Source organism: Argentina silus (genome assembly GCF_951799395.1).
Source record: "Argentina silus genome assembly, chromosome: 1".
NCBI lineage: Eukaryota > Metazoa > Chordata > Actinopteri > Argentiniformes > Argentinidae > Argentina > Argentina silus.
Window position 1 is genome coordinate 15,919,595 of NC_139655.1, and position 18,758 is coordinate 15,938,352.

Genomic DNA, 18,758 nt, shown 5'->3' on the forward strand with positions numbered 1-18,758 from the left:
ACCAGTGTGTTTGTTAGGGGGGTTAAGGGACATTCACACATGCTCACACAAACCAGAACGCACTCTGCCTGTAACTGTTGGGTGTAATGTAGGCCCATGCAATTTGTGTTCCCAAATTATGATTTTATTATAGTCTACTGCATGGAGATAACATGCACCTTAATCATTACTTTATTTCTAGCTCTTGTATTGCCTCTCTATTAAAACAGCATAGCCTTGTTTATGTTCTTGAGAGTGGAAAATAATATTGTGGTCGCATTATGTTGACTGCGCGTTACGTGGGTCTTTAAAATCGACATCAATGTACGCTTCTCATTTGCTTCTACATCTCTGTCGCACCGCTTTGAGTTGCGAAGCTGCCGCTAGTGGCAGAACGTCATCCTTTTTTTTTCTACAACAGAGCATCCCTGCCTCTCTGCCTCCCACTCCATTCTAACCATTGATCGGACCACTCATCGCCTACAGTAGCCTACATCCTTGATTTCGCCACATCCCACCGCCCGCTGTTCCTGATTTGGGGGAAAATAGACCAGCCTTACTGTCCATCATGTCAAGCAACGAAGATAAGCCAGAAGATAAAGAGAATGCGTCAACCTGGAAAGATTCGATCTACAATCCTAGGACCGGGGAATTCATGGGGCGCACAGCCAAGAGCTGGGGTAAGGAATCCAGAGACCATAACTGAGGGACACCGTCGACACAAATGTCTGAATATTTATCCGACTGGATTAGAGCTTTACTAAAATTATTGTCTGCACATGATGGATACCAGCGTATTATGTTATTCTATCCATCCATTTATGGACTCCATCATTGCGAGGCAATGGTGGCCCTACAGTGTGACAGTGAATCTATTTTTGTCTTGTCGAATTAGAGGCATCACTGTCAGCCTCTAGTAATGTTACCCACTCTCGTTTGTGTGTGTGTGTGTGTGTGTGTGTGTGTGTGTGTGTGTGTGTGTGTGTGTGTGTGTGTGTGTGTGTGTGTGCGTGTGTGTGCGCGCGCGCGTGTGTGAGAGAGAGAATGTATGCGCGTGTCCGAGCGTGCGTTTGTGAAAGCTAGATAGGCCTTCATTTTAGCACCTGATTAGCTCAAGACAGAGTATGACTTGTGTATATTAGTCAACGCTTATGACACTGACCAATTTTGTCATTTAACTAAAATGGTTTATAAGATCCAGGGTATAGACCTACTTCTGGTGTATGGAAAATTGCAGTTGTCATAAATAAATAAATAATTTAATTTATTTAATGCGTGCGTGAGTTGTGTGTGTGTGTGTGTGTGTGTCTGTGTGTGTGTGAGAGAGAGAGAGAGAGAGAGAGAGAGAGAGAGAGAGAGAGAGAGAGAGAGAGAGAGAGAGAGAGAGAGAGAGAGAGAGAGAGAGTCAATGCGCGTATCCGAGCGTGCCATTTTTGAAAGCTAGATAGGCCTACGTTTTACCACTTAACTGATTTGCTCAAGACAGAGGAGTATGACTTGTGTATATTAGTCAACGCTTATGACGGCGACCAATTTTGTCATTTAACTAAAATGGTTTATAAGATCCAGGATAGGCCTTCTGGTGTATTGAACAATTGCAGTTGTCATAAATTCATTATTTATGTATTTAATCTGAAATTAATTAGCTCTTCTCATGACATTGTCATCAAAATCTATCATTAATTTCCAGTAATGTAATGTCAATCCTCAGGATTCAGCATCTCTCCTCCCTAGCAGCTCTAGCGCTGAGACCCTGTGCAGGCAGTGCTGCTGTGCAGGGATGCTCCACTTCGGTTGCATGGCTGCCTACATTAGCAAGCCCTTCAAGGTCAAATGGGTTTCCTCTCACACACGGTGCAGGTGCATGCTGGGAAAGTGTTGAGAGGAGAGTGGGGAGAGGTTCTCCATGGTTGGCTTCAGAAGGGTAGAAGGGTATTGCAGAAGACACATCACTGCTAGTTAGGTGAAAAAATGTGGACCTAGTGAACAACTTATTGTCTTTTTAGTAGCATGGTTATGATGTGTTAGAAAATTGTGGGCTGGATGTAGTTTTGGAAGGAAGGAATGTATTCGTCAGAAATATACACTCACTGAGCACTTTATTATGATATACTGTTTATATTGTTTATATGGTTTATACTGTTCATACTGTTTATGTTTTTTAGTACTCCTATTTTATTTTATTTTATTCTATTTTAAAACGTATTGTTGCACTACTCTGTGGCACTGTCACTTTTGTTTGAACTGTCATTTTAAATGTTTTTAAACACCTGCCCAGGCACTAAAGTTGCATATTTGCCGACTGGCTAAAATCGGCACATTTACCGAATGTTTGTATTAATGTGCATTATCCCTGTAAAACTAAATTTAATAAAGTAAAGAAAGTAAATAAATACCTGCTGTTGATGTGCATGAATTGGCTCAATATACATGTTGGTGAGCCACTGTGATGGATGTGGTTTGCAGAACTCAAGTGAAGCGACCTGATTGTCACAGCAAAGCTATATAGATCAACCTTTCGTTGTGCTGTTTCAAGATGTGGTCAATAGTTTCTCTCTCCCTTCTCTCTAGGTCTCATCCTCCTGTTCTACCTGGTGTTCTATGGGTTCCTAGCTGGCATGTTTACCCTCACTATGTGGGTGATGCTACAGACACTGGACGACTACGAGCCAAAGTACCGTGACCGAGTGCCTAACCCAGGTGAGTGTAGCCATCAGGAGGTCACACAGTTGGGAACAGACAGAAATTCCTGAATATGTAGGCCTCATAAAGTAGGCGATTGATTTCACTAATTTCATTGTTCGTTTAAAATGGGTCTAGTGTCTGCAATGCGTGTTATGTAGAGTGTTGTGTCGTCTGTATGTAAGGCCTGATAAATCCTAAGGTGATACCATTAGCAGTTCGTTACAATTGTATCAATTCTGGACTTTATTTATGGGTAAAATACATTGGTGATTGTGATTACTGAAGTTGTGCAGCATTTTGATCCTGAAGATAATGATGATTCTGTGCTCTCTGTTCCACAGGGTTGGTCATCCGGCCAAAGTCGTTGGACATCTTGTTTAACAGGTCGGATCCTTTGAATTATGGGCAGTATGTCCAGCACCTAGAGACTTTTCTGAAACGTAAGTTAGAACCAGAAATCTTGTTTGCTCGGAATTTGTCTTGGAGTATTGTCTCTTCCTTTTTATTTAATTGTTTAATTATCACACAACCTTCATCATCCTTCTATTAGCTAATGGTTCCATGTTAAATCTGTTGAAATAATATCCTATTGTATCAACAGTTATCAGTTATTTCAGCTTTGTATTTGATATGCTGTTACACCCCCCCCCCCCCCCCCCCCCCCCGCTACCATCTTCATCAGAAGCAACATTTTGTTTCCCCGTCCCTTTAATAAACTTTGCCTTCCCTAACATTACGTTAGCTAGCTAGTTAGTGTTCAGACCTAACTTTGGACAATATCCAACATGAAGCGCGATTCTTCTCAAGAAGTAAGTCCACTCGACACTAGAATAGTGCTACGAGTAGGCAATTTGGGATAACTTGTTTCCCAAAGTTAAAAACAGGGTGTCCATGCTAGTCTTAAATTCACAACTTAACATGTTCTGCCTTATAATGTAAAGGAAGGATCCTGCTCTCTACCATGCTGTACTGAAAACAAATTCTACCAACCTAAAAACAAAAATGAAAACATACTCTAAGAGTATGAATTAGGCTGTTTGAGGGAAGCTTTGAATCCTAAGCAACCTGCCCAGTGGTGAGTACACTGTAAGTACAGTAGACCAACATACAGCACTAAAGCAGGTATCAAAGCTGTGTGCTGGAAAACCTTGTTAGTGCATAGGTGATGTTACGGGTGGTGGTGCTCATTTTTAATTTCCTTGTCTTTTGCAGCTTTTTACAAACCTCTCACTTGTTTTTATTAATTGTACATGTACTCTGTTGGACTATAAGGGCTGAATCCTTACAATCTATTGGTGGAATCCTAACTCAAGATTCACAGCAATGGAAAATTAGCCGATGATTCGTTTCAAGCACCCAGATCTCGAGTTAGTATTCCACCCTATGAGCGTAACTCATAGTTTCATGCAAGTCTTCCATCTTCCTCTTTCCCCCTCTCTCCCTCCCTCTTCCTCTCTCTCTCTCTCAGAGTACAACGATACAGAGCAGGAAAGGAACGAGCTGTGTCCAGCAGGGAAGTACTTTGAGCAGGAGGGGGATGCCACTGAGAAGAAGGCCTGTCAGTTCAAGAGGAGTGATCTGAGCCTCTGCTCTGGCCTGTATGACACCACCTTCGGCTACACCGAGGGGAAGCCCTGTGTCGTCCTCAAAATGAACAGGGTAAATAACACATTTAATTCAAAAATGTTTTACTTACAAAGATTTTGTCAGCATCCTCATTTGTATGCACTTACAGTTAGCTGTTTTGGATAAGAGCATCTGCTAGTGCCCAAGTTTGTTCAGACGAGACAACTTAAGGGGAAGTTGCTTGAAATTTTAGGGGATCAGAGCTGGAAAGTAATTTCTGTAGTGTAAAAGAAGCAAAGGGGTTATACTCAAAACTGGATTTTCAATTGGGATTGGAGCATTTACTACTCTGATTTTAATTTTAATTGACTGATTGGCATCAATTCTGATTAGTTGATTGGTCTTCCCCTCACAGATCATTGGATTGAAGCCACGTGGAGATCCCTTCATCAACTGCACTGTAAAGGTAAATGCTGGGTTGTCATGGTTTCCCTACTGTATGTGTTTGACTGTGTGTGATTAGGTTAAAAGTAGCGATATAAATTACACTGTTTATGTTTTATATGGTTTGTTTATATATTTGTGTTCTCTATCCTGATTTGGTTTGATTTGTTTTTTCTGCATGCTGCCAGTTGAGGCTTTAGGGTAAGCTTAGCAATGTATATGTTTTTAGATATGTAAGTTATTACCTTTTAGTAATACATTGTTGTAATAACTTACAATGGTTGTTTTCTATGTCCCCCTTTTGTGCTGTGCTTTGTTGTGTCATGAAGTACTCATTGTTGGGAACAAGTACATAGCTTTCATCATCCATTTTCTTGTCCCTCTTTGGGTACTGTTTAAGATCCCAGCATTCATAGAAACTCTAATGGCCAGTGGCTGCTGACTTTGGCTCTCTGCAGTCAGAAGCATTGATATGGAAATAAAGCCAACTGCTTATTAGTTTGCTTTCACTCACCTCTCAAAGTCTTTCTGTGATGCTGTGCTTATTCTTCCCTTTCCTTCTCCTCCTCTCCCTCTTTTTCTTCCTCCTTAGGGAAAAAGCCATATGCGGATGCAGTATTTCCCCAGTAAGGGGCACATTGATAAGATGTATTTCCCGTACTATGGCAAGAAAGCTCATGTAAGTCCTGGCCATCGATTAACATTTGTCAATTATTTATATTCTCACAAACTGCACAGTATGAATGCTTTAATGAGAGTGCAATCATCTTTTTTTCTTCTCTCTTTCCTGCTCCTCACTTTCTTTTTCCTCCTTCCTCCCCTCTCACACTCACTCCCCCCCCCCCCTCTCTCTCTTTATCTCTCTCTCACTCTCCCCCATAATTTCTCTCCCTTTTCCCTCTCTCCTCTCCCTCCCTCCCTCCCTCCCTCCCTCCCTCCCTCCCTCCCACCCTCCCTCCCTCCCTCCCTCCCTCCCTCCCTCCCTCCCTCCCACCCTCCCTCCCTCCCACCCTCCCTCCCTCCCTCCGTCCCTCCCTCCCTCCCTCCCTCCCACCCTCCCTCCCTCCCTCCCTCCCTCCCTCCCACCCTCCCTCCCTCCCACCCTCCCTCCCTCCCTCCGTCCCTCCCTCCCACCCTCCCTCCCTCCCTCCCTCCCACCCTCCCTCCCTCCCTCCCTCCCTCCCTCCCTCCCTCTGTGTATATAGGAGAGGTATGTCCAGCCACTGGTTGCGGTGAAGCTGTTTCTGACTAGGGAGGACTATAACACTGAGCTGACTGTGGAGTGCAAGGTGGAGGGATCTGACCTCCGCAACAACGATGACAGGGACAAGTTCCTTGGCCGGGTCACCTTCAGGGTCAAAGTCACAGAGTAGAGAGTAGAGGGGGATAATACAGAGCCACATGTCTCTGACCCTCTGAAAGATACCTTGAATGATACTGTATGGGCCCAATTTAAAACTGATACCTCACACTTTGGCGTAGGCCCCTTGTTGACTCACTTTTGTAGTTTTGATAGGGTTGGATAAGTGTAGGCATAGCAAGATGGTTATAGGTGGAGCTAGTGCCGTTTTGTTGATACTAGTCCAATTCTTTGATGTCTGCACCACAGTCAGAAAGGGCCTAGTAGTACTAGGGACTAGTAGTAGGGGTGAGGAACCAGATTAGGATTGGGTCAAAGAAGGATAGAACAGTGATGTCATAGATTTCCCAGATTCCCCAGGCAACACTAATGTTTGTGCACTGTGAGGCAAATTCAATGCAGATGAATGAATCAAATAGACCATACAATTTACTCTTGTATATCTTATATGACATTGTGTTTGTCCTATCCTTCTTTATCTCATTCTATCATTATTTTCATGACACACCAAGCTTACCCCCACCTGACCCTCCTAGTAGTCCGTCATTGTCTGGCCCAGTGCTTTGGTGTTTTTATGTTCTATTCCCAATAATTGAGGTTGAGCTGAGATGTTATGACCTGAACCTAGCAGCTTTTAGGACCTTTACTTGATTACTGGACCTTTTTACAGATCTGCATCAACAACATAGTCAAATAGATTAAAGTAGGTGAGAGGTGGATTTGTCCTAGTTTGCACTTTGGGGCTATTCCATTGTTTCCATTGCACCAGGCAAACTAAATCAAGTTAAAAAAAAAAAAAAATGTTAAAGTATATATTTGACCCAGGTCTGCCCCTCATGGTTCAACTTTCAATCACATTTGCTGTTGCCCCACTCCGAACAAATTATTCGCCCTTAAAGTCATACAGGAACCAAATACAGTATGACCCCAATGTCCCCACGAACAATACTATGTTTCACTTGGGACCAGATTTTGATCTTTATCATGTTATAATAGGGAACTGTAGATAGAGCTGTGGGATGTGGTGAAACCACAACCCAGTATTGTGCTGTCTATGTGCATGTCTGTCTGTCTGTTTACTCTACTCCTCATCTCCACTGTAATAGCCAATGTGTGGTAAGCGTGACAGGTTCGCTTGTACTTGTTTACAGTGGATAAGGTGAATTACCTCCCCTTCCCTCCACACACACACACACACACACACACACACACAAACACACACACACTCACCCACAAATACACAAACACACGCACGCACGCATACACACACGCATGCACACACACACACACACACACACGTACACACACACACACACACCTAAACGGGAAAAAAGTATATATATATGAATATATATAACAAATTTGATTAAAAGTAAAAAGTATACTTGAATATATAACACATTTGATTAAAAGTATAAATATTATGCTTAAAATATATTCATGTGTACTGACTTAAAGCTCCACTCCAGTCGGTTTAATTTACATTTTGTATCATTCCTAAGCATCTAATAAACCAATGTGCATTTGTTTTAAAAATCGTCAATAACTATTTTTAATTATTTATTTTCCCGACCCTGTTTTTCTCTTGGAAATACAGTCTGCTGCTGTGGGTGTATTTACATACATTAATTACATACATATTAATATTCATGTTCCACAGCCCTGATTGGCTGACAGAACGCTCAGTGTTTCAGCTTTTAACTAGAACCGAAACAAACACCACCTGAAATGACGGTGCCCGTGAACACAATGGCGCAAAGCCAGCCAGAGATTTTTAGCCTTGTATGACCTGCTGCAAGAGGTCCAGGTCTCAGAGGTGAAAAGTAACAAATTAGAACTACTCTCGTTACTGTAATTAAGTAGCTTTTTCAAGGATTTGTACTTTTTCAAGTAGCTTTGAATGTTAATACTTTTACTTGAGTAACTTTTAAATGAAGTACTGTACTTTGCTATTTTATTTCCAGCAATCGTTACTGACTAAAACATGTTCAGACACCGCGCTCTGCTCACTGAGGCGTGCTCGATCCGTCTCCCCTGTGTGCAAGTGTCAAATTCCTACAATTGATGAGAATTGATTGCATGGCCAAATGCGAGGGCATAGCACCCCTCAAACTTTCTCGCGCGCGGTCGGCACAATATGTTCACGCAGCCTACCTCCAGATGATAAAATAAACGACGGAAAGAGTGTGTTCTGGTAAAGGCAAGAACAGCAACTAACTACAACAGCCAGCAGATCATGCAGATGAGATTAAAAAGGAACACTGTTAGCAAACATTTGTCAGGAAGGTGGACAAGCCATGAGGGACTCAGAACATGAGCAGAAGGTATACAGGATGACGCTAGAAAGAGGTAGGATAGATTACACCATATAATTATATTTCTATGAATGAATCATCAGATATAATTATATTTCTATGGATTACACCTTCCTTATATGAAATGATTTGCATTGCCAAATAGTATGATGAAAGTGATTCATTTTATTTAAAAAAGTGACATTGTCTCCCCTGCCGTTTCACACCCATCGTCACCCAATAATTATCTTTGATTGAAAACTTTAGTTTTTACATACGGATGGGCCATGGGAAAATCAAAATGAGCTGTCAGTCGCTGCATTCCTTTCTCTATCTATTATTTTGTGTGCTATTGCATGAGACAGTTTAAGTGATATAGGTGCATGAAATGTACATTTTGAAGGTACATGTTTTGGGGGTTTTATGAAAAAAATAAATGGAAATGTACTTTTACTTAAGTACTCTTTTATGAGCTCTTACTTAAATCGTTTCCTGGACTAGAACTTCTACTGAAGTAAATTTTAACAAAAGTAACAGTACTTTTACTTGAGTATGATTTTTCGGTACTCTTTCCACCTCTGCCACGTCTCCCCTGAGACCTTAACTTTTTGAATAAATACAGGTTAAACATTATATAAAAAAACAAGTATTAATAAATATATTATAATCTAATTGAAGTGTACTTGTAATATACATTGGGTATGCCAGTGAAACATTATTAACACACTTCTATTATGCTTCATACTATTTGAACTTAAATACACTTTAATATACTTAGGTACATTGGTAACACTTTCTATGAACCCCATATCCATAATACATTATGAATATACTCATAATGAGTTAACTTATAATTCAGTAATAATGCAGTAAAAGCACAGTTATAAACATAGGTTCTTTTCACAGACGATGTATCTCTGATCAACACCTTTTATCCTTATATTGGCATTCTGAGGTGGAGACCCAACAAAAATGACCCTATGTGAATGGATCTTCTTCTGACACAGAGCACAGCATTCTATTGAGCCTGAGGAATCTCCTCCCCACCCCCATGCTGTTGTTTTTCATCTTCATCCTACAGTTGTTTACGAAGCTAGCTAGTTAGTTACAGGTTAGTGATGGAGATGTCCAACAGTCATAAAACAAAAAGGTTGTTTAAAGTATTTTCATTGAAAATGGGATGTGCTTGCTTGTGATTGGTGCTACAACCTGTCAGTCATTTCATTTTGAACATCAACAGCCTACCCACTTCTGACTGCTCAATTACCATTGAACAAAGATGTTTGACAGACTCTGGAGTGTGGAGCGTGTGGTGTGCTCTGAATCTGTCGTCAAGAGATTATTATAGACATACATAATGTCTGTACTGTACCAACATTCCTAAAGCATTACAAGTAAAGTCATAATGACTTGTAAGATCAAGTACAGTAACGTAATGCCTTACTGTTGGTCACTTATTTCTCACAAATTATAAACAATTACAATGCCAGTCTGCTCTATCTACCTTGGAGGCATTTTTCATCACTTTACTTAAACCAATCAAAGATGTCTTTGTAGTGGCTTATAATTATCATATAACACATCATAACTATCATTATAATGCATTTTGTATAATGTGCAGCTCTTTGAGCAAAATGTTAGTAAAGCATCATACCGATGGGAATTATAATGATTTATAATTCTTGATATTAAAAGTCATTATGATTATACTTATAATGCATTAGTAGTATTGGTATATAGAATTATGAATCATTATATGTCTATAAATCGTCTAGAACTGTGCTTATACTGTATTATTATTACTATTAGTAGTAGTAGTAGTAGTAGTAGTAGTAGTAGTATGTATGTACGTATTATAACTTAGTATGAATATATGTATAATGCATTATCGATAACTTCATACTGTAGAAAATGTTACCAGTACAGTTAAAGTGGTTCCAAAATAATACACTTAAGTTCACATTGAATACATGCATACTTTTGTATACAACAATCAAGTACACTTTAAGGGACACTTCACAGATTTCTAACCTCATATTCATTGTCTCCAGTACCATACCAATTTCTACATTTGTGAATACACAGAGTTTCTGAAAAATGCTTTGGAATTCAGTGATTTTCAAGAACTACAGAACAAATGCATTCCCCCTGGCTGGAAAAGACATTATAGGGGGCAATTTCCATAAGAATTTTTCTCCTATCTATTTGACTACAGAACGTAGAAAATCACAGTTTACATATATGTAGACACTGGTATGGCACTGGAGGTAATGCATATGAGGTTAAAAAAAGTTTCAGTTTAAGTACTTTTTTTCCGCTTGGGTGCACACACACATGTAAAGAGCTTTGAGACCTGGAATTGCTGGAAAGCGCTGTGTACATGAAATCTATTGTATCTATGTACTCTATTTCCTTGTATGTTCAGCATATCTATCTGTCAACTTTATTTTGGCTGAATGTCTGTCTGTCTGTCTGTCTGTCTGTGTACTCTCTGCCAATCGAATAGTCTTGTCTGTTTGGTCTGCTGTTTCTAAATGTATATATTTAATGGATTCACACTGTATTTTTTCTGTCACACATCACAATGTCTGAGCACTGTAAAGAAGTAATTTAAACAAAAATGTATGGGAAATTATCTTATTCAAAGCTATGTTTATACAGTCTAAAATGGGATCCACACCTGAAGGAACAACTTGTAACATCTGCAGGATGCCTTAAGACCTGTGCAAAAATTGTGGATTAAAGGTGAATTTGGAGAAAAATATCAAGCATGTTGCTTTTCAAGTGTGGTCTTGATGTCTAAACTTATTTCCTAATCTATGTGATTTTAAAGATGCACTGTTTATGCCTAAGTAAGACCCCAAAATAGACCCCTTATTTTAGTTGTCACATCCGTTTTCGTTTTCGTTTATTATAGCAGCTCATGAGTTACAGAGATGAAGAGTGTAAATGGTTTAACTCTCAGGTTATTTTAAGGAGGACCAAGCCATGGGACCAACTCTACTCTCATACCGCCATCACGCATTCTCTCACAGCGCAGTAGTAGTAGCCACAAAAGTAGCCTACAGTTGTTATCAGGGACGTAGGAAGTATATTTCACTTTTGATGAGCAGTTGTTTCCAACAAAAGCTCATAAAAAAACACTTATTGCGCCCAGTTGCATATACTTTCAGTTTCTTATTATACCTTATTCAATGTACAAATAAAATCTATTACATTTATGAAACATTTACACCAATTATGTCCGTCATTATGTTATATTCAATATGTAGCTCTTTAAAATACAAAATGTGACATTCTAATGATTCTTAAGTCGTGACTAAACACAACTAGTGCATTATTTTTGCATGGTATTGAACTAATTCAATGATTACACTGAAAACACTAATGTCAAACAATGGACGTCCCCAGACATCACTCTGGAGGTGTTGGTAAGTAATGATGGGCTGCAGACCAGAGTTGACTAGGTTTCCTGTCAGCCTGTCTAGAAGAACAAAAAAGTACATCCAAGTACGAAACCTAAACCTCACATGTTACAATAGCAACAAAACAAATATGTACAGGAAAACTGGAAATGATAACGTTATCTATCTTAATAGTTAGTTTAATGTGTACAAAGTTCTAGTCCAGTCATGCATTTCACTTGTTGAAGAGGAGCCTATGTAGGAGCCTATATACAGTGCCCTCCATAATTATTGGAAAGAGGAAACATTTTGTCTTCTTTTAGCTCTATACTCCCAACAGTTTGGATTTGAAATCAAACAATTACTATGGGGTTAGGGTAGAGATTCTCAGCTTTAATTCAATGTTTTCCTTTTTCAGATTAGTTTCACCATTTAGAAATTACAACCCTTTTGATACATAGTCCCCCTATGTCAGGGAACCAGTAGTATTGAAAAATTTACTTGACAGGTGTTTCTGGTTAGTCAGGTATATTCCGTCACATCATTTGTGCAGGCATAAGAGAGCTGTCAATGTCTAGTATTGATCCTTTATGTTTTCCTTTGGAGTCTGCTATTAGTGTCTGTCAACATGAAGACCAAAGAGTCAAGTGGCAAGTCAAGGAAGCCACTATTGGGCTGAGAAATCAGAAAGAAACTATCATAAACATATCCAAACCCATATCCATATCCAAGACTTCTACAGTGGATGACCGAAGAATGCTCTCCATAATTACGAAAAACCCAAAAACGACTGTCCCACAAATCAGGAACACTCCACAAGGTAGGTGTGAATATGTCAGAGACTACCATCTGCAGAAGACTTCACCAGCAGAACTACAGAGGTTACACTACAAGGTTTAAACTACTATTTAGCCACAGCAACTGGATGGTCAGATTACAGTTTGCTAAAAAAGTACCTAAAAGAGCCTGCACAGTTCTGGAAAAAGTTCTTGTAGTCACATGAGACAAAGATGAACATGTACCAGCAGCAGAATCACTTCTGAAGTGTACAGAAACATCTTGTCTGCTGAAGTATGAGCAGATGCTTCCAATCTCATTGGATGGTGCTTCATCATACAGCAATAGAATGACCCCAAACATACTGCCATAGCAACTAGTTTTTCAGGGCCAAAACGTGGAAGGTTTTAGAGTGGCCAAGTCAGTCTCCAGATTTAAATCCAATTTAACATGCATTTCATTTGTTGAAAAGGGAACTTAAGGCAAAAAGGCCTCAAAACAAACAACAACCGAAGATGGCAGCAGTAAAGGCCTGGCAGAGCATCACCAGAGAATATACCCAGCGTCTGGTGGTCTGAAGTCGCAGACCTCAGGCAGTTAATGCATGCAAAGGATTGTCGACCAAATACTAAACATTAGTTATTTATTTGGACACTGTATTATTATTTTTCCAATACTTTTGGAGCCCTGAAATAGTGGGAGTATGTTTAAAAAAGTGTGTACTTGTTGAAACCAATCTGAAAGAAAGAAAACCCCATTGAATTAAAGCTGAGAATCTCTACTTTGACCCTATAGTAATGGCTTGATATCAAATCCAAACTGTTGGAGTATAGAGCTAAAAGAAGACAAAATGCTGCCTCTTTCCAACACTTATGGAGGGCACTGTATATAGGCTATCATATGATGATTTCACTCCAATCAATAAGTAATCAAGGATGTTCACAGTCTAATTGTGACAAGTTATTGCCTAATTCTTTATCAGTATTAATATAGCCTATGTTGTGAACTAAAATAAATCAATGTATGAATCAAAGTTGTTGAAATTACAATAAATTCATTCATTAGCCCCTTGTGTACTGAGGATGCCCATCAACAGTGGCACACAGTGTTAGTGTGCTTCAAACAACTTCACCATAGAGCAGTTGGTTTCCGCTGGGTCTGAATGTGTGGCCACTGTGACCGGGCTCTGAGCTTACTGCAAGCAAGGTCAGTGAAGGATTGGTGATGTATGTGATACAGTGCGTTTGCCACACGAGGGCACCAGTAGAGCTACCCATAAACTCCCATCAGTTACTGTAAATTAAATGAAAAGGGTTAAGACCCAATTTAATTCAAGAGCTCACGATTCTCCTTCAAGGCCACTGATCCAAAATGACTGCAATGTGAGCCAATGCATGGGAAACAAGTGGTTAATTGGGCTCTCAACCTTTGAGAGGGGGGTTCTGAAATGTTGTCCAACTAGTGCCTATGTGTTCAATGAGAAATTGAAAATGTATTTATTATTATTTATTATTATTATTATTTATTTATCATTGAAAAATTAACACTTGCTTGACCTTGTGCACGACACTGACTCTGCTCTCTCGAAGTGAAATATTAGCCCTTGATATGGCACTAAATTGACGCAGGATTGCAGGTTTTTCTCCAGTGTTGTGGCTCGGTATAAAGTGAAGTACATGCTTAAAAATGTTGCTGTCGAATTGCATGGAATGCGTTTGTCCTGGGAAAGGACTCCCAGACTCTCCGCCAAAATGAGGATTATTAAAAAAATTTTTTTATTAATTTTTGCACCAATGATTCTGTAATACCCTAGGTAATTTTTTTATTTACCTGAAATTACGCTACTATGAAGCACTATTTTGTTTTTAGGCCACGTTTTGTTTAAATTGACACTTTTCTCATCCTTTACGGGACCTTTGAGCCCCTCAGGTCAACCCCTCTCTCGGGCTCACTTTGTATTCTGGTACCTCCTAATTTACGCACTGACCCAAAATTACTAAACTCCCAACCTGGAGTGTGCTTGCAAAACAAGTTAGATTTAAAAAGCAAAACATTTTAGCATGTTTAATGCCACTGGTGAAAGGAGGAACTCGCCTATGGGCAGCGTTGATCTGTGTGTGTGTGTGTGTGTGTGTGTGTGTTGATCTGTCTGTGTGTGCATATTGTTGGTCAGCAGAACACTGGATTTGTGACTATAATAGGTTGTCTTGTCCTATGAGTGAGACCGTAGGTGGTCTGCTTGTATCTGCTTGTATCACATGTTTCAAATACTAAATGAAAAATGTAACCAAATGGCTCTGCTTTCCAAGTGAAAATTCACCATGTTGGATCGATATTGAAGACTCCTGTGCAAAACCACTTAGAGTTGTGGCCCTCTCTAATCCAATAATTGTATATACAATACTATGCAGTTACTATGTTATTTTTCTTTTCTTTCTTGCACTATGCATTTCTGATTATCTATACATCTATAACTGATTATGATTAACTTATATGTTTATGTATCACAGTGATGATGGAAAAAAAAATATATAGTGCTGACAAATCAATGTATTGTGCCTGCAACTTTTAATTGCTAATAAAAATGTCAACAAATGCAAAATAAAAATACATAGAATTGAAAGGCTTGTAAATGTAGTCCTTTTGCAGTTCTCTTATATAGCGAATGAACATGGCTGTTTCCATCTCAATACGCTCATTTGATTGATAAGCTATTCAACATAGTTTACAGCTACACTTCTAATATAGGTAGTACCTGCATGCTCTAAAAAATATGTAGCAATCCAGGATCCAACTGGCTTGGATGAAGTCCTTACAGGAGCACTGTCCTTCACAATCAATAGCTGTCAATACCGGAGTCCCTCTCTTTAACAGATTATCTCCCCGGTTTTATTTTGGGAGTACTAGTCCACCTTCGTCACTAAAGGCGTCACTTAAGCCCTGCCCTTGGAACGTGGTCTCTACAAACGAGTGGTATTGCACTGGTGTAAGGGACAGAGAACCACTGGTGCCCTCTTGCCCTGCCTTTAACAATTCGTGACGTTAGAATTATAAGGTTCTATGTCACATTTTTGTCGAAAATTAGTTATTTACATATACTAAATTGTTGGACATATATTAATGTATTTGCAGTGTAATTTATTTTTAAAAAGAGTGTTTTTTGGTCCGTAATTCATAAATGTGGAAGGTTCCATCTTCAACACCACATACCAAGTTGGCGTAATAAGGTTCTACTTGTGATTCAATCATAACCCTGAATGAACACAGACGGACCAATCAAAATCCACCTCTTAGCCATGTACTTCATCTGTGGCTTCAGTGCCCATAGAGATATATATTTAAATACTAATTCTGTGGTGCTGCTAGTCAGTGCTAGTTAGCGCGATGACGCGGGAAAGAGAGAAACGTCTTTGCAATTTAATCACTAGTCGTGATCGTGAAGTTAACATAACGTAAATGGTTACATAACACAAATTGGCAGTTAACATCACCACCTTGCAATTCGTTAGCTAGTTCGCTAACATTAGTATTAGCTAGCTCACCATCAACTTGATATGTGCAGCTAAATTATCTAACATTACCAAACGTTACTTGCCCAGCATATTATTAATGGATTTTAGCTTACTTTAGTTGCAAGATTATTCAACATTGCAGTCAGTACGACCAACCATCAACAGGGCCAGTTACTAAATTGACTTTTGAAAAATGGTCTATACTCAAGTTATACTTAAATGGTGACATTTTGGAACGACTTTTATTATACTAAGTTGTACTTGATCACTAACAATACATGTATTAAGTATACTTAAGGTATGTTAGGTATACTGCTTTATATACTTATATATATGAAGTACACTGACAGTTTAAAAGCAGATTTAAAGTGGTATAAATTATACATTATTAGTGCTTAAGAAGAACTTAGTATGATAAAAGTCACCCCATTTATTTTAGAATCTTTAAATTGCTTTTGTTACATAAATGGTGGTTTATAATAATGGCTAAATAATAGTTTAATCAAATAAATGAACAATGGTTTTAAAATGTTTTTAAAAGTTTGTACATTATTCACAACCTTTCTGTGTTGTTTGCAAATAAAAAGAACACTATTTTGCACAATTTGCTTTTTTGGCTTTGATATAATAGTATATTATATATAAATCAATTCATTCAAATCAATGGTCATAGTTATTCTTTGAAATGTAGGGTTTTACATTATGAAGGGTGAGATGGAACCTTATAATTCTGAACAGGATCTGAGCTCTCAGAATTATAAGGTTCTATCTCCGTTTGGACCATCTAAAAAAAAAACATTTCCAAATGTTCCAGGATTTTCATATTCTATACTCTAAGTACCTGTAGGGTGATGGTCTTGTTGATCTATAAAAGTAGAGTATACTACATAACAGTTTTCCCAGCTGGGATGTGAAAACTTTGATGCTCAATATCTCTGAACTACACTAAACGGAGATGGAACCTTATACTTCTAAGCTCATGAATTGTAGACTGATTTATATCAACTTATCATTCTTATATGCAGATAAGTTGCACTGAAACATACTGACAGTTATTGACAGCTGACTGTTTCAACCCACTCTGTCGTCCCTCTGCCTTTCCTTCTCTTTCTCTCCATCTTTGCACCCTGCACTTCTCTCTCAAAAAGTAATGACTGTGTAAGCAAACACTGCTGATGATCAAGCTATATTACTAATGATGGGTTCAAGATCTGAATTTGTTACACCTGTCTTCCAACATACTAAATGATTTTTTGCCTAACCTAGCAATCATCCAAAGGTGTCCCTTAGGTCCAGAGGTATTTGATGTTGATTTAAGTACACAGAGGTAAGGCTGATTATCGCCTTATCAGCTAAGAGTAGCACTTTGAAATCTGTTCTGGGCTGCACAGCTTGTCTGTGATCTGACTCCCTAATGGGATTAATGTGGTCAGTATTTTTAAGTTTCACTCCTGCAGTAGGCTACTTTTCCCTGGGGTTATATATGGAACATGCGCAACCGGGTAACATAAGATATATTCTGACGTTGATGAACAGTTTTGTACTTAGTTTTTTTTAATGGTTTTTGTTTTAAGGAAAGTGAAAGTGAATACGATTTTAAGCATTTAGTTCTATGGTTTGAATAAGTAAAATGTGTACATTTGTTTTTATTGTAGTTAATGAGATTTAAAGAGATTTATTCATTCATTACAAAATCAAGACTTTTTGAACTCATCGTCTAGTGGGGAGACGTTTCCATGTCCCACACCATCAGTTGTATAGTTATAGTCCTCAATCCCAAATGAGGGGAAAAGATAGGTGTCTAAAATAATGAAAAGCCTGTCTGTCCTACTTGTAGAGCCGCTGTACAGGCACAGATATTAAAGACCACACACATGCACACACAACACAACAGCAAAGTGCCAATGGTAGCCAAAGAAAACACAAGCTGTAAAAGACATATATTTTATTTATTCAAATAATTCAAGATTTAAGCAAGTCCTTGATGAATGTCTGACATTCCTATTGTAGCACATGTAATGTTTCCCTCTCATAACATATTTACATGTATATGTAGCATATTTATATTAATAACATCCTTATCATATTTACTGTAAAAATGTAACACTGGTCAAGATCTGGAAAGTTTGTCACTTTAAGTTATATGAAATATTTCTTAGCCCTGAGACAAGAAAACAAAAGGGGAGAGAGTATTTTTAAATGTTATTTTGAAGGCTAACTAACCAGTATATGTAACTCAAACATCACACAAATCACATCAATGGAAGCAATGAAAGATGTGCATACTAGTTTGAGTTGCTCACACTATCTTAAGTAAGAAAATAGCCCTCAAGTATCACTTTTTTAAGGACGGGCTAAATACATATTCCTGGTACAGGAACACATTGTCAGCCTAGCCCAACTCCTCTGAATGTTCCACCTTCCAATATAGAATCCAACTGCCTTTCCTCTACATACTTCGCTCCTGACCAGGGCTAGAGCCTTCATTGCCCAATAGATCTGTAGCATCCATGACAGAAGGTCTTCCGTGGGGCCTTATGTTTTCATCCAGATATGACTAGCTCCTAATCTGTGGATCCTCACTTCTCTGTGCATAGACATAAATATTTATATATACATACAACACCTTTTTATGTATTTTGATTTATAAAACAAGATGCTGGACTGAAGAGTCCACCTGCTCGCAAATCTAGTGATCGACCTCACTGGTTATGGTCCAGGGTCACTGCAGGTAAGT

At 38.8% G+C, this 18,758-nt stretch overlaps 1 protein-coding gene across 1 annotated transcript; it reads left to right on the plus strand.

Annotated features, from left to right (window-relative positions):
- Window positions 1-547: 547 nt before the first annotated feature.
- Window positions 548-6,047, plus strand: atp1b3a (ATPase Na+/K+ transporting subunit beta 3a; the record flags this gene model as incomplete). The annotated part of the gene is made up of 7 exons (XM_083684678.1): window positions 548-659; window positions 2,551-2,679; window positions 3,006-3,104; window positions 4,133-4,323; window positions 4,646-4,696; window positions 5,267-5,353; window positions 5,880-6,047. The coding sequence occupies 7 exons, from the start codon at window positions 548-550 to the stop codon at window positions 6,045-6,047; spliced, it is 837 nt and encodes a 278-aa protein (XP_083540804.1).
- Window positions 6,048-18,758: the final 12,711 nt, after the last annotated feature.